Raw genomic sequence first — 17,314 nt, 5'->3', positions numbered from 1 at the left:
TTTAACAGTAAATTGACATCAAACTTTGTAGAGATATGTAAGAAATGTAACAATATGAAAATTTAATTTTAAAAAGTGTAAATTTACCAACTAATAAGACCTAAAACATGTTTCAAATAAATCATCTCCCTCAGCTTTAACTTGTTCACTTTTTATCTTTAAATCTTTATGAAAATAAAATGACAAAATAAATCTGCAAAAAAACAGGGGTATATAAGTAGCAACAGTTTGCCAGTTTTCTGCTAGTGCCTCAACATTGGCCGTATTTACCAAATCAAACATTTCTACAACTACACCAGCCTTTTAATACTTTTATCAGGTTATGTACATCTCATATTTGTACAGCAGCAGTGAACAGATGGACTCCAGAAGAGTCACACTGGGTTTTTGACATTCTAGATTTAGTGCAGCAGGTGACTGAGCCAAGTACTTGTGGACTAAAGCAGAACTAAAATTTCTCCAGTGAAAATATTTCAGATTTCTCAACCTCAAACTGCACTTTTAATCTGAAAAGCAGAGCACCAGAAGCATAAAAATATGTTGCCTAAGTAAATGATGATATACTCAAACTGCCACTGTTGAAACATCTGCTTGAGCTTCCGCATTTTTCTGAACATATTAAAGAGGAAGGATGCAGATTTTTATTTTGCCCTTGGGATTTACTCTAAGAAAAAAAAAACAATGGGACTGAGACAAGAATGCCACGTATCTTCTGCAGTGAATGTCTTGTTATTTACCATGACAAAAACTACCATCAGACTGATATACTGGATGCTAAGCCAAAGGTTTTTATTTCACTTTTCTGCTGAACGTAGAGATCACAGAAACATGAATATAATAACAGGCTTTGACACACAACAGTGAAAGTTTAACAGTGAGCGGAAAAAGCTATTTCCTAACCACCCGGCTTCCGCTCTCGGGAAGAAGTAACCGTACTTTTAAATCTGCTCATAGGAAAGTAAAAACAAGGTGTAACAGTATCAAGCTCAACAGAAGTGATACCAAGAAACAAACAAATGGATTCAAACATGCAATAATCTGAATTATGAGATAATAATGTGTTTGCGCTTGAGTGCACGGTAAAATTAAGATTTTAATTTATACAGCAGTTCATAATATGGTTTAAATGGTGCTGACTGAGTGATGCTAGTTTTTTTTAACATGCTGTTTACTTACTTTTAGGTGCATTTAGGTTAATATGTTCCAGCTGCAATTGCAGTTAATAATTTTTTTTTGTTATATTTCTCTTATTACTGCTTCGGCGGTGTGACAATATTTTTAGGAAACGACTGAATAACTTTTATGGGAAGAAAATAGTCAGACATATTTATCAGCAGCCCAGATGTGAAAATGTTGTTTTTATGTCCAAACTAAAAATCAGAAAATATCAGTTATAACCTAATTAATCTGAAGAGTTTGTAATATGGTCCAAGTCTGTTGAGCTACACTTTATCAAAGCAATACAGTCCCACGCAGTGAAGAGGAAATATGTCGTTGATACACATGCAAAGAGAGTTGTGGCTTGCGGAGTAAATTCATACAAAGGTACAGCATCTGTTGCATCTTCAACCGTTTGTGCTACGTTTAGACGCCTATCACAAATATTTCAACCTTTGAATCCTGAGCAAATTGTTGTGTTTTTTTTTAAACACTGGGAAAAAGGCAAGAAATGTCCCACACTTAGCAAGAAATTAGTAGATTTAGACAATGAAGTGTTTTATAATTATAACATATAATGACAATTATTTAACAGAATAATTGTTAATATCAACTACTTTTATTCCAGTTATTTTCTTGTTTGTTTTTCATTTTCCTTTTTTAATAAACTATGGAAAAACATCTGAAAACTATAAGATAATAATCATTATCATACACTGAAAATTATTTTACAGAATTATTATTATCACTTATGTACTTTTTAAGTCATTTCTTTTTTGTTTTTTTTCCTTTTTTTCTGATTTTAAGGTATTTTTCTTGTACTTTTTACTAATTTCTGACAAATTTTTGAGTGGTTTCTTCCCATTGCCTTCTTTCCATGTTCATAATAGAATCAAGCCAATTTGCTCTGGATTCAAAGGGTTAAAGTCACTAACACAACAAAACACATGACAGGTTTGAGGGTAAGTTTGCTAACTCTAATGATTACAGTGCATTAGTATGTTTGTGTGTTGAGTTGTTTGACTGGATGCAAAACCAAACTGAGATCTAACAAATACAGCGGCAAGAAAGTCGCAGTGTGATGCAGGAATGTGAGCAAAACTGGAAAAATCAATCAGAAGCGCACACAAACATAATCCAAAAATAAAGACTAAACAAATAAATACATCAAGTATAAAACTCTGGGAAACACTGTCCCCGATAAGTTGTTCCACCCTTCAAGTGAAATATGAGAGACACTGCTCTCGATAAATACACATGTAAAACACACACAATCGCACACACTGGTAGGCAAAAACTACCATCACTGCTTGGCATTATGGGAGACACTGCTCCCGATAATGGTTTTTTAAATTATGGAAGGCACTGCCCCCGATAATGCTTTTTTTTTTTTTTTTTTTTTTTAAATTATGGAAGGCACTGCTCCCGATAACTTCACTGTATCATTAAGTGCTCCAAAGTAGACTGTGCAACATCAATGGCTTTCTTGCAAATTATGGAATTATCAGCTTAGTTGTTGCACCAATAAAAGGGGAGGTTGATAAAGTTTTGGCTTTTTGTGATTTTTTTTTTTTTTTAAATTCAGTGTTCATTTCCAGGCTATAGTAAAACTTTCCCAATATGCAGCGTAGGGCTGCAATAATGCGTCGACTAGTTGATTGTCAGAAAAATAATAACCAGCTATTTTGATCGTTTAATCAAACAGGGTCCCCACACATTTTTAACTGATGATTTTTCAAAACCTTTACATATTATACCCTGATTACATGACTTATTTAGTTTAATAAGGGTAGACTTAAAAACATGAAATTAACAGGCATTTGAGTAAGTACATTGCTAGCACCTGCTATCTTCGCCCACAAGTTAGACATTCCTGCAGCTAACTAGCACCCGTTTTGGGGGAATAGAAAACCGAAGATCCAATCAACGATCAGGCAGCGCAGCACTAGATGTTAAATATAATGTATTTTGCATAATGTTAGATATAGTTTGGGAATTTTATGAATGCAATTTAAACTATAGCCAAAACAATGTTTATTCAAAACTGTTCCTAAACTTTCAGTGAATTCCAGACAATTTCCTGGCCCAGAAAATAGTTTTTAGATTAATTATTTTTCCAGGAATATCATAACTGTGGGAACCCTGATCAAAGTAATTTTTCATGCAAAAGGAGCAGATAATGCTTTTCCAGACTCTCAAATATGAAAATTCCATGCTTTCCTTCTGTTCTATATCACATTTAACTACATATCTTTTGTTTTTTCGACTGACAAGACAAATTTATTTGAGAAACTGGGATGGATAGCCCTAGCCCAGAGATAAATTTAATAATTTCATGCAACGTTTTAATGAGTCAAGTAAGATTTTTTCTCATGTAGTCATTTCAAAAATTCTCCAAGAAACGAAGAAATGAAGGCCATAATAAATAAATCTAACATCATCCGGGGCCCCATTTTGTCAGCAACAGTTGAGGAGTCATTGGTGTAGCAGATGCTGCCGGAGGATTCGACAGTATAACCGTCATAATTATGGAAGGCACTGCTTCCGATAACGTCGTATAAAAAGACAAACAATAACTTTATAGTGGGCACTGCCACTGATAAAAAAAACAAAAAACAAGGTAATAAGGTTTCTCAGTGTTTGATGGCGAGAGGTCACAGCGAAGGCTTTTAGAGAGCAGGCAAATCTGTCAGTAGTGGCATTTCTGCATTTCAAGTGTTTGATGTTGTTTCGCAGCTTTTAAGAATGTGTTTTTCACTTTTCTGCCTCCTCACGGATGTTTGTGGGATTAAATACCCCAAAAATCTGAATATAAGCCTTTCTTCTCTGATCGACAGCTTGTGCTTAAGTGCTGTTACTGGAGCTCATCCTTCTGCTCTACCTCAAATTTCATTTTGAGTCACACACACGCACACGCACACGCACACGCACACACCACCTCACAACTCCTTGTCCTCCTTCTTCAGATCTATTCTTCAATGTCCCAGATGTTTCCCGCCATGGCGTTGGCACATCCCTGCAGGTTCCAGGTGGCGAGGGCCAGCTGGGTGTGGAGATGCTCCACGTCGGTGGTCTTGGCGATGGATGCCAGCGTATGGGAGCCGCGACCCAGCAGGAGGTGACGGAAGGGAGTTTCAATGGGGGACACGTATGGAGAGAGGAGGCCGTGCTCAACCTGGAAGGATAAAAAAAAAAAAATACATCTTGCACGCACACTGTACTTACAGTATCAATGATGATGTTGATGACTGGGTGATAGTAACAGTACATATTGTACTTGTGAGCCATATTGCAGCATCGGCTTTTGTGGGTCCAGTCCTGATGCTGCATTATTGTGACTGTCATGACCTGTTGAAGGTGTACACTACACTGAAAATGGTTTGTTGTTATAAGATTTTGTCGTTTTTTAACGCTCACTAAGTTATTATAGGCCCTGAAGAGTTATGGTGGATACTTCATAACTTATTAATCTGCTCCTGTGGAGCTTGAATGTACAAAGGGGCAAGTCACTGTTTTTTTGTGTCTTGTTGTTTATGCTTTATGTGTTTTTATTATGCTTTTATTCTTGCTGCTACGCTAATAGCCCTCTTGATAAAATTGAATTTTTACTGAAGTCTGAGTTCAGGAGCATACATTCAGCAAACAAATGTTTCATGATGTTAATTTCATAAACTGATCAGATCATACAGGGCAGGCTTTGATAAAACTAAACTAGGGGCGCATTCAGTCTCAAAATGTTTTGCACTGTTTTGCTACAGTCTCCAGACTGAAATGTTTCTTTGAAACAGTGTGAAACTGAGTGAAACAGCTGGCTTTGAGGTATGGTTTCTTCGGTTTCTGGTTACGTCAGAGGTGTTACCCAGTTACTCAGAAGTGACTATTTAGTTGATCTTTACCAACCATGCTTGCATACCACAACAGGATGAACCTACAAATGTTTATGTTAAATAAACATTTTGCTATGTTTTGTCAGAGCTGAACGCAGCCCGGTGTTTGTTAATAAAGGACCCATTATGCTTTTCCTTATATTCTGTCATACAATATAAAAAGTTACATAGAGGGATGTTAATACATGCATGTGACGACAGCAGAGGTTTCAAAGTGTGTGTCTTACACTCATGATCCTGTCGTTGAGGATCCGACAGGCCTCTCTGTCATCTAAGTCAGTGTTGATGATGTCATTCTTGATGTCGCGAGCAGCTCGCTGGAAGGCGCCGCGTGCAACGTTCAGCCATTTGGGATCCACGTCTTTCAGCTGACCAGGCAGCACAACAAAAAGTTGAACAAACATTAACATGAACACATGTCAAAGAACAAATTGCTCTTTATAGCTAAATGTCAAAATATGAATCAACAACAGCGTGGAAAGATGTGAGACAGAGAGACCGACCTGAGAGAGCTGCTTGACGTGGTTGTAGACCTGGTACACAGACTTGGTGATGATGCCGCTGTATCTGCTCACATCCAGGCTGAGCAGGTGGTCGTGGACTAGTCGCAGAGCCATCTGGCCGGCAAACTGTGCCGCCACCGCCGTCATTTCACTGGTGCGCTGGTTTGTTTTGTAATCAAGGTGATCTTTGTTGTCCAGGTTGGTGCCATAGTAGTTATAGTACTTGGTCTTTAAACAAAAACACAATTTATATTTATTTATTTCTCTCTCTCTATATATATATATATATATATACATATATATATATATATATATATACATATATATATATATATATATATTTTAATATTTTTTTTTAAGCATCAAAATGTAACAACCAGACTCAAGTAGACATCAGCAAATTACACAAAAACAGCACAATTATGTTTATTAATCGGCTGTTCTGTGCTCAGCAGGGCTGTAACCAACCAATGTAAATTAATTTGTCAATTAAACATTTAATTGTTTCACCTATAAAATGTCAAAAGATTACGAAAATGTCTTGTTTTGTCCTCAACCCAAAGATATTTAGTTAACTGCCTTAGATGAGTAAAATTGATTTTTTCCAAATTTATATTTATATTGATTTATATTTACCTTATATTTAGAAATAACTCAAATCCATTTAATCGTTGTTGTAGATAAGGGGCATTTTGTTTATTTCAAATCTCTGCTTTACCTGTTATGTGATTATCTCTGCTAACAGGAGGGTTGTGAACATGTAAAAATCCCCATTATTACTTGTTGTAAGTAAATGTAAACACAGATTATTATTAACAGTAAATATCTGCTGTGTTTTTTAATATCAGGACTCACATTGGGAGAAGTGAAGTGGAAGGAGATGGAGGGAATTCCAGAGAAGGCCAGGAAGGGATAGGCAGGGTCGTCAATTGACATCGGGCTCAGTCTGCAAACAGCATCACGTACAGTTACTGTTATAGTTGTGACGAATTGTTATGAGAAGACAGAAGATTTAGCTTTCTGCTGCAAAAAAAATCAATGCTCTAGTTATTATGGTTCTTTTTTTAAATCCATTTAAACAGGATCATGCAAGCAACAATCTTGCAGTCTTCTGCAGAATTTCCATTTTTAAAGGTTCAGTGAGAAAAATAGGTGTAAGAGTTTTTTTTTCTTGTCATCTTCTGAGTTTATTTTGCTAATTTATGAAACCAAACATCACAAAGCAAACTGGAATGCACCCCCCAGTTGAAACTATGAGGAAAATATCACCATGTACCACATATAGGATGTCAGGATGGTATGAAAAAATAGATACCGCCCAAGCACAATAGTTATCTACTTACACTTTGGTCCAGGCAGTTTTTCCCACCATATCATACACAGTGCCAGAACCAAGAGGACTCTTCACCTGCATGGACGAGGCAAGTTAATTTCATTAGTACAAACACAACTGGTTTATACAGAACTGAATCAGCACTGAATGGAGTGTTTTTACCTCTTTCATCGTGTTCTCCAGGAGGGTGTAGAGCAGCGGACTTGCTGAGGCCATAAAGCTCCCACGACCTTATGAGAATATACACTTGAGTCAGCTGACAATCACTGGAAAACTGTAAGCTCTCCTGCAGCTTTGTGCTGTACTTACCCATGACAGCTCCATCCAGGTTTATGTAGGTGAAAACACGTTTGTCAATGGAGGACATGTAACCCTAAAAACAGACATATTACAGAACAATTTTAGTACGGTTCTTCTTTTCTTGTGCCTCCAGATCAAAGTATTTTAGTTCTTACCTCCAACCACTCGGTGGCGCCAACACTTCCGTACTCTCCGGCGCTCCAGCTTGCAAACACCAAGCTTCTCCTGGGCCTGAACCCATCTGAGACAAAGAAAACCCATCAGAAAAGTCAAGTGGACATATGAACACAGACAGGTTTAGCCTATGGTACTCATTCATCCTGTCAATACAGGGCATTTAAATCTTAAGATCTTTTTCTAATATACTTCAAGTTAAAGTGAGGGTATAAAAATATTTTCCAGAGTTAGTCATTCTTATTTTAAAATGGCCTCCTTTGTTTTTCTGGACAGAGTTACTGTGTTGCAGTGGAGCAATAAAAAAGGGAGATTGTTTTACTAAAAAGACTGTCATGTGGAAGATATCCACTTGATTTGACTGATTCAACCAGCTGGATATGTATGGGTCAATTATAACTCATATACAAGCCTCTCCATAGCATAAATAAAATCCTACCAGAAGAATGTAATCAGAAAAAACTAAATTAATTTCGTTTTTCAGGCTTGGTTTTTAGCCTTTAATAAAGGAAACACAGTGTCATGTCTCTGTTAATCTCTGCTAATCTCTCGTGTTCTGTGTTTTGTGATATTTGATACCTTTCTCCACCATCTCGTGAACAGCCTTGGCCAGCTCAACCAGTATGGAGGTGCCAACGGTGGCTTTGGTAAAACCTTTCCCCCAGGCGTCTCTCTGAGCCCCCAGTACAATGTAGCGATCTGCAGATTCACAAGAATGCACCAACATGTTATTTTACATGTATGATGACAAAAAAAATTATCTGCCTGTAGGTGATTAGAAGAGTGAGAAAAGGTACCAGGATCAGTGAATCCTTTGATGACTCCAAACACATTGTGGACTTCCCTGTTGACCAGCACGTTGTTCACCTCAACGGTGATGTTCTTGCTGCCACCCAGTCTGTAAGTCACTGACGAGAGGGCGCCTTTAAACGTGCCATCAGCTTCAGGCCCGCTAATGTTCCTAAAGAGGATAGAGAAGAGTTTACTGCAGTTTCTACTTTTATTTCAAATGCAATGTAAATGTATTTACAAAATGAACTTTAAAACTGAGAAAAAAAATATATTTTGCTCTAATACTGCTTTGACCAAAATTGAGTTTTTTAGGAAAACCTGTCCAAAACAAAATTGTTAAGACATATACACCCATAACACTCATATGCAAACACTGTCAAAGAGACGTCTGGACTGAATTAATAATTTTTTAGTCTCACAACCTCCCAGAAAACTTTCCCTAACAAGATTTTACCTGTTCTCTCTGAAAACAATTCAAAAGAGTCACACAAAGTCGTCTAATCATTCAAAGTTTGTTCTTTTTCAAAAATCCATTGTGACGTTTATGGTTTCAAAAGGCTTTTTTGTGGAGCACACTGATCAGGATATGTGACCCAAACTTCAAATCTATCAGACTTATGGTGAGAGGGGTAATTACAGCACCACCATGTGGCCCATTGTTATCACAGCTGCTGAGCACTGATTTTAGCACATGCACTGTATTGTGCAACAACCAACAACATACTTAAAACCTGCTGCTGCTACTTATTTATTGATATTTAAGACATGCTCCATATAATTATCTAAGCTTTGAGTTTTTGTTACTGTTCTACTTCATCATTGTTTGTTGTTTTACCTCATTTTACTTTGTCCTAATGATTTAATTTTTATTTCATTCCAGCTCAAGGCAATTTGAGCAGCAGTCTTGGTTGTTAATATACAGTAAAGTGTGAAGCAGTGACTCTGCAGGTCTTTCCTTTCTGCTGCTGTCAGACTGTACAACCAGCACTACACACACACTCCATAATGGACTCAAACCTGTGCAATTTCATTATCACAACCTGCACTTTTATTATCATAAAGTGCATTTTATCACAATCTGCAATTATTTTCCATGTGCAGTTGGTATAAATATTTGTTAACTGCTGATTTTTGCATTTGTTTTTTTAATATTTATATTGTTCTTTTGCTTTATTTATCTTGTACATAACTTGATTTGATATCACTTTGCTGCTGTAATAATACAAATTTCCCCCTATATAATAAAGGATTATATCTTGTCCAAAGTGCCATACAGCACAATGAATGTACATATTTACTGTGCACCACATGTTTAACCAGAAGATCTATCAAAGACTGTTCACCTCAGAGTGTCTGTAAATCTGTGTATTTGTGTCCTTACTGTAGAAGATCAGAGGCCTTTGTGGCGGTGATAGTCTGGGCTGGGATTTTTGGGAGGCCGGATGACTTTGTTGGGGGGAACTGGGTGTGGTTGAAGGAGGGGAATCCAGGAGTGTAGGGGTCACCAGAACCCAGATGGACCTGAACGGGGACACACACTAAATCAAGTCGATGCTGTACCAACTGGTTTCAAAGCAAGACTTCACCGGCTACTTGATTCAGTTGCTTTTAACAATCTCCTTCAAAACTAATATGCACAAACTTACATGTCCATAGAGTGCTGTGTCTGCTACATAGTCAAAATCTTTCGGGTCGGGGTAGATTAGAACAGCAGAGGCTCCCCTCTTGGCAGCGTTATCCACCTGAAGGAACAAAATCAGAAACATGAAAACAAGCTTTTAGTAAAGTTCCTGAGAAACTCAAAAAGTGATGTATACAAAGCATCTAAAGGTCTCAAATCAGCCGTCACCTGCTCTGCAAAAGTGATATTTCCAGCTCGGAGCAGCAACACACAGTCTTTCAGCTCAATGTTGTTCTTCTGAAGAAGTTCCAGATCCTCCTGACGGCCGTAGTTTCCGTACACCAGCTTGCCCTACGAACACAGGTCAGACAGGCCGCTACAATCAACAGCTAAAAGCAACAAATTCATTTTCATATTTCATTTTTTTTAAAAACATTTTTGTTCATAAAAATGATACTGAAACTCACCTCAGCCTTCCCTGTGGCGCTGTAGGCCAGATACCCTTCAGGTTTAAAGTCCACTGAGCCAAAAACGACACGGTTTGGACGCTTGCTGCAGATAAGAGGACAAAAGCATGTTACAATGTCATTCATTTACTTTCATTTTGTTGATCACAGTAATTACTCAGAATTAACTAATCCCTGTGGTTTCTGTGCAACCTTGCAATTTTGTCCAACTTTTCCACAAATTTGATCTGTCATTGTAGTTTCCTGTGAGTTTCACCAATCACAGCGTTGCCCCGCATCACCAAACTCACATATTTGTATCTGGTCGCGAAGATGCAGACGTGCAACACAAAAGTCTCACATTTACCAACGAAAATTACTCCTGAAGACCATAAAAGAGCTATTTTTTTGCAATTTTTACTTTCTCCTACAATATCTTTGCAAAAAGACATCTAAAACAGGGTTTGTGTTTTTTTTCTTACTTTCTTTCTTGTACCCTCCTTTTTTTAAATATCTGTTTATATATTTATTCACTTGCATTGCTTGTGTTATCTTGTTTGTTAAAAAGAATACTTTATCAAGCATTCAGTTTTTTATTTTAAAGGATGATATCGTTTCCTCTATTAATAAATAATTTAAGTACCCGATCAGCATCAGGAGTACTCCATCACACTGACTTTGAATTACAGCACCTCCCATAGGCCAACAAGGACATTTGCTCTTAATGTGTAGGACAGTGGTGATGATGATGGTGATTCAAGTCCCAACACCAAATCCTGATATGTTATAGAATTATTCTTTTAAATTAAAAAATCAAAAAATCAGAATCAGCTATTGTATCAGATGCAGTAAAGATGCAGTAACTGTTGCATCAACCTGTCTGGCATCTGCAGCTGAACGTAGTGGACGTCAGTCCAGGGATCCATCTCCGCTTTCTTGAATTCTTCAAAGATGCGGTTTGCCAGACTCATGTCTTCATCGCTTCCAGCTGAACGTGTGGGCCGATCAAAGTCACTGCAGGAAAAAAACAAAACGCCCCTGTTAACCACTCTTTCATGCACAGGTCAAACATCTCTGAGAAAAAAACCCCCACAGATGACTCATAACACAAATTGTGCCTTTTTTTTGGTTTTTCTTTCTTTTTTAAATGTCAGCCCTCATTTTCTATCTGGGTTACAAGAAACACTTTCAAAATGACGCATACCTCCCACAAAGCTGAACTAATTTCTGAAAAATATTAGGTGTTTTTGGACCAAACTGTACTGGGGATTTCCTAAGAACTATGTGCCTTAAAGGGCTTTTTTCCTGATTGCATTCATGCTGCCAATAGGAACATGGAGGCGGCATAACCTGGCTATTAAAGATTCTTCGTGAATATTTCGCTTTAATGGGTCAAAATAAAGCCTGGACTTTACAGTTTACCATTTTGTGGTCAAAACACATTTTCTTACTTTTTTTTAATTATTATGATTATTAGGAGCTGTTTGCGTTTATTTGACTAACAAGGTTTAAAAAAAAATGGAGGTTGCCTGAGCTGCATTTGCTCGTGTGTTCGACCAATCATAATAAACTGCGCAAACGTTTCTGCTCTCTGTGCTGAAACAGATTGCTAAAGTGGACATTAGTGCTCTTTTTATTCAGAACATCTTGTAGTGATTGTTCATCGTTGTATAATACTTGTATTTTTATCAGTCTTTCTAAATAAATGCGTAACAACGGTGCTTTACTCTTGCAAAATGCTTGTAAATGACAACCTAATTTAAGGTCTTTCACTCATGTCTGAGCCTTGCTGTAGTTTGCTTTAGAAATTATTCAAATCATGAATCATCTCCAAGCCCGAAGAAAACTTATGATTTTACTTTTTTTGTCACACAGCTCTGGCTTAGAGTTTGAGTTATGTGTGCAGTAAAAGAAAAAGAAGAAAAAACAAATCTTCTAAGTGGGAACTGCAATTTAATTTCAGACGTTTGAAATCTCTCTTGCTCGTCTGTTGGTGCTTCTTTGGGTCTGCATCATCCACTAGTCATGAAACTTGTTTATTATTCTTTATATAATTGTTATAACCTTCCTCTTGTTTTCTGTGACTGTCTGTGGTGTAATACTGTGGTGTAGATTCTTTTCATTTGGGATTGTTTACTTATTAATGGATTGGCAGGACGTTTGTCTGGCTGTTTGTCTGGTAAAATGTGTTCTCTTTTGCTTCGCCTTCAGTGTGACGACATAAATTTGAGTGTGGTTTTTAAAGGTGTGCACAGGAACAGAGTACCTCAGAGATTTTTTGAAGGTCTCGCTGGTGAGTTTCTGCGTAAGGAGTTTGGTGACGTCCACCCAGTCCATCTGTACATCTGGAGCTGGTGCAACAACAGCTGGCCTTGTTTCGGGCTCATTCTCAGTTGTCTGCTCGGTGCCACAGTTCACCTGCTCCACCTCAGTTTTCGGGTGGCTGAGGTAACCGAGCACATAGCCTGGAGGACAAACAATGCAAAACACAAAAACTGGTCAAAGGAATGTAAGAAAAACAGACAAAGAAAGAGGGCGGAGTTTTTATATATTAAAAGAAAAATAAAATTAATTACCAAAATAACTTTAAATATCTATTCTGGCACAAAATATATAAATTCAAGCATTTCCAATGACCAATGTCTTTTTATGTCTATTTGAACTCAAATTCATTAACTTTCAAGGATTTTAAGGATCCATAGATGAACAGAACGAGCGATGCTTACCGGTGATAAATATCAGGATGGTCCCCAGGGCCAGGTAGCAAATCATTCTCCGGCTCTGATGTGGAGGTGCCGGCCTGAAGCTCGGAGATCCTCCTGCCTGGTCCTCTGTGGCATCATCTGACAGTTTGACCTCAACGTGTCTTTCTCCGTCCTCCGCCGGCTGCAGAGTGAACCTGCTGTACCGCTCACTTTTAATCTACAGAGGATGAAAAAGAGGAAAAGATAAGAGTGACAACTATGAGAGCAATGTGCTCCTGATCCCACAGCTGCACAGGAGGACAGCTGGCCAAGTGGTAACCAAAGGTCTAATTATTAACAAAAGGCTGGCAATTTTTCTATTATACACTGTGCAAAATGGACAATATATTATTACCCATTTAACATGTTTGGTCTTGATACAAAAATAATAAAAACAGTTCACCTCCAAGTCAAAAAACAGATATTTGTCCTCTTCCCTGTGGTACCAGTTTTAATATAGATTGATTTGGTATGAGCTGAGTGTTGGAAATATCAGCCATAGAAATATCTGTCCTCTCTCCAACATAATGGAACTAGATGGCATTCGACTTGTGGTGCAAAAAGTGCCAAATAAATAAATTTGAAAAACTCAACAGCAATGTCTCTTTCCAGAAATCATGACCCGGTTACTAAAGATAATCCACAGACCTTGTTGTGAGCAGTTTCATGTAGGAACTATTTTCTTTGATGCACACTTCCTTTTGCACAGTAATACTGTTGGCAAGTGTATTTAGATAAAAAGAAAATAGCTCCTACATGAAACTGCTCACAATAAGGTCACGATTTCTGAAAAGAGACACGACTGTTGAGTTTTTTAGAAGTTTTTTTTTCCCTCCGTGCTTTAAGCACCACAAGCAGAGTGCAACCTAGTTCAGTTATTTTGGAGAGAAGGCAGACATCTGTATGACTGATATCCCTAACACTCAGAAACTCACACCAAAACGGTAAGAGGTAAAATGAGCTTTTTTTTTTCAAGTTAACTGTACCTTTCATATGAATAGCAAAAACTCACCATGTTGTTAAACGCAGTCCTCACTCGATCCATTGTAGCTGTTGTGTAAAGGACAGACAGTGGGAGACGGAGAAGATGAGTTTATGAGCAGCAAATTAGGAACGATGAAAGGAGATGATGAAAGGAAACAGAGAGGGAGGGGAGAGGATGTCGGGGGAGTCAGGCCACCAACAAAGCTCATATTCAGATTAACATCAAGGGCTGCTGTAGGTCTGCAGACTGTTTTCTCAGCAAACAGGCTGACTGTTACTCAAAGAAACCTACACAGGATAAACCGCTTCAAGACATGATATTATTTACAGTTTAAAGTAAGTTTCCTGCTGTCATAATCGTATAATATGGACCATTTTGCTGGATTTTTGTCAATATTCTGGACTCTTTGCAGACTAAATGACTAGTTGGGGGAACAAAGATGAATGCTGTATTCATTCTGATTAAAAGTTATTTCCCTGTCTTCATGCAAAACTTCAAATGTCACGACATCCGAGAACTGGTGTGACCTTCACCTTCCACACACATACTTACAAAACACGAGACAGATAATACACCGAAAACAAGACCTTCGGGAATTGTTTCCACATCACAACAGCGATATTTTTTGTTTCTTTTATAAACATGTCAGACACAGAGGCGTCAGTCAGGGCTTACGGACAACTGTTTGTTCCAACTGTCACTTTCAGGTAGATCTTCTTCCTTGTGCAAGTGAACTGATGCAACATGAACCAAGCTTACCGGTTAATCAACCCACTTCCTCGTTACTGAGGTGAAGCAGGAAATAGCTACTGGAATATCATAAAAAGATAATATTCAGTGTAACTACAGTTTACTGAAAAAATAAAAATTGTTTATTTTTTCCCCTATTTTATTATCAATTATATTTTTTATTTTTTTTTTATTTTATTTTATATTACTTATTTATGTATTTTCATTTCATGCTCTAAATGTTTATCTGGTTGTGCTAAATAATTGCAATATGATTTTTTCAGCATATTGTGCAGCCCTAAAACTGCTCTCAAAAGACTTGACAGATGAAGTTTTTTGGCGGGCTGCTGCACACGATCTCAACACTTCCTTGCTGATGTTATGTATGCGACAGCCTATTAGTATGAGGAAGTTTTCATACAACTTTATCAGTTAATCTGCTGATTATTTCCTTGAATATTTAACTTATCTTATCATCAGGAAATAGTGTAAAATGCCAGGCCCAGTTTCAAAATGACATCCTCTTAAAGGTCTTGTTTTGTCCTATCACAGTCTTAAACCTGAAGAGAAAGGGGGTTTATTTTACTAAAAAAAATATTTATTAGTAGTAGGTTTTACTTACAGGAAATTTCCTTTGGTTTTGGTGCATGCATTAAACATACAATAAATGTATTAAGAGGAATAAAATATGGCAAAGACAATCACTCAAGATCACACAGTTATCAAATTTTGAGAAGTTAGAAAATATTTTTGAATGATAAATATCTTCCAATTAACAAGTTAATCATTAATTTATATCTTTTATTTATTTATTTTTTGTCTTATCAATTATTTAAAACTTTGTTTAAGCTTAAAATTGTTAGCTGCAGGTTTGTCCACCAGTCTCTTTCAACTCTGTCCCACTTCATTAGTTTTTTAGGTTCTTCGGTACAACTAAATTTAATTTCTGATTAATCATTTTCCCACCCTATTAGCCAGTTCATTGTTGGTTTGTTTAATGAATAGAATTGTGAAAATATCTGTAATAATATCTAATTCCACTTACAATCATCTAGGAAAAAGAAAATTTGCAATACCTTGCATTTGAAAGACTTGAACCAGCAATTTTTAGGCATTTTTGCTTGAAATTTGACCAAAACATTTTTTGTGTTGTTTTTAATAAATCTGAGCATCCTAAAGCATCCTCATTAAAATACGTATGTTTAAAACCCTAATAATAAGAGTTAGACTTATATCTAGTGCAAACCTACTCACTCATTTGCTCAAGAGCATACCACTAATATGTATTCATTTTTTTAACCGCGTTATTTTGCAAATAAACTGTAAAGAAACCGTTGGGGAGTGGCTATGTGAGGTTGCATCATTTCTTGACTCCACATGTGGACTCTTCCGCTAAAAAAAAGATAGATTTTTCTTCTGACACATTTTGACAGTTTTGTAGGACTGATCTTTTTTTTGTTTGTTTGTTTGTTTTTAAATAAAATTATTTCGTATTTTTTTTTGGTGTTGCAAAGACAACTTATACCTTACATTTGTAAACCGTGAGACGAAACAAAATCAATACTTCCATATTAAAGACGATATACATGCATATTTTTCTGGGTTAATCAATGAAATATGCATTTACGGAGGAAATGTTAGAGGCAGAGAGGACAGGTGACATTTGTAGCATCATTCATGAGTAAGCTAGTTAGCTGCACGTTTAGTGACCTCCGTATCTTTCCGGTTGAGGGAAAGACTCTCGTAAAATGCACTGCAGGTCAACAATTATCTGACTTCGAGTAATAGATGAATAAAATGTCTGTCAGTGTCAGTAATCTCACCTTTTCGCCGCTGAGACACCACGCGTCTTCTAGCAGGAGCGCCGCTCAGCCGTGTCCTTACTATGGCACTTCCGCTTTACGTCATCCTGCAAGCAGTCACGTACGCATTCTTAAAGGCGAAAGTACACTGATTCAAGTGCTGTATTGAAGTACTTGTATTTGTACTTAACTTAATTTCTATAATTTATTTTTTGTTATAAATGAAATTACCAAACAGTTTATACAAGTACTACTACTCTGATAACCATTTGAGTCTTTTTTTTGTTTTAGTTAATAGTTTTGAGGGTTTTTTTCAATTTTTTTTCTCTTTTATTTAAATTTTTTTGTGTTTGATGTTTTTCTATTTTCTTTTTAAAATATTTATTTGATACGTTTTTAGTTTTAAAGTTTCTTTGCCTTTTTTAATAATTTTGAATTGTGTTTATGGTTTTTTTTATATAATTTTGAGGTTTGGGGTGGGTTTTTGTTTGTTTGTTTTAATAATTTTAATAATTTGAGTTTTTTGAGTGTGTTCTCTTAATGATGATTTTTTCTGCACTGGGTCTTTTAGTTTTCATACTTTAAGTACATTTTCCTGGTTATACTTACTTACTTTCACCTAAGGAGGAGAGGTTTTTGGATGGCAAACAACAAAACTGGATATGTATTTGTTGCAACCAAACCAGATATTTTAAGTCAAAACATTATCTTTATCTAACCCCATCTAAGTGGGTTTTTGTGCTTAAACCTAACCACAGCGTTGTCAAAGCATAAAACCGGAACATGAAGAAACATAAAAGTTTATCTGCTGCGTAAGAAATGTACATACATAACATATCT

General features: G+C 36.7%; 1 protein-coding gene across 1 annotated transcript; it reads right to left on the bottom strand.

The window, feature by feature from the left end:
* Window positions 1–2,736: 2,736 nt before the first annotated feature.
* Window positions 2,737–16,563, bottom strand: tfr1b (transferrin receptor 1b). Its single transcript, XM_042510204.1, has 19 exons — window positions 16,496–16,563; window positions 13,971–14,008; window positions 12,941–13,136; window positions 12,481–12,679; window positions 11,091–11,228; window positions 10,236–10,320; window positions 9,997–10,119; window positions 9,794–9,889; window positions 9,529–9,668; window positions 8,153–8,316; window positions 7,935–8,054; window positions 7,337–7,422; window positions 7,191–7,254; window positions 7,044–7,111; window positions 6,892–6,956; window positions 6,404–6,494; window positions 5,549–5,776; window positions 5,273–5,413; window positions 2,737–4,333 (listed from the first exon to the last, which is right to left on the bottom strand). The coding sequence occupies exons 2-19, from the start codon at window positions 14,001–14,003 to the stop codon at window positions 4,127–4,129; spliced, it is 2,244 nt and encodes a 747-aa protein (XP_042366138.1). The 5' UTR covers window positions 14,004–14,008; window positions 16,496–16,563; the 3' UTR covers window positions 2,737–4,126.
* Window positions 16,564–17,314: the final 751 nt, after the last annotated feature.

This window comes from Plectropomus leopardus, chromosome 21, assembly GCF_008729295.1.
Source record: "Plectropomus leopardus isolate mb chromosome 21, YSFRI_Pleo_2.0, whole genome shotgun sequence".
Taxonomy (NCBI): domain Eukaryota; kingdom Metazoa; phylum Chordata; class Actinopteri; order Perciformes; family Serranidae; genus Plectropomus; species Plectropomus leopardus.
This window is presented reverse-complemented; position numbering and strand designations above follow the sequence as displayed.

Bases quoted from the DNA above. Each gene is read 5' to 3' on its own strand.
- tfr1b (XM_042510204.1), bottom strand. From the start codon at position 14,003: ATGGATCGAGTGAGGACTGCGTTTAACAACATG. The intron at 10,120-10,235 runs GTGAGTTTCAGT...CTGTGTTCGTAG, and splicing joins GCGCCACAGGGAAGGCTGAG to GGCAAGCTGGTGTACGGAAA. The intron at 5,414-5,548 runs GTCGGTCTCTCT...CTGCCTGGTCAG, and splicing joins ACGTCAAGCAGCTCTCTCAG to CTGAAAGACGTGGATCCCAA.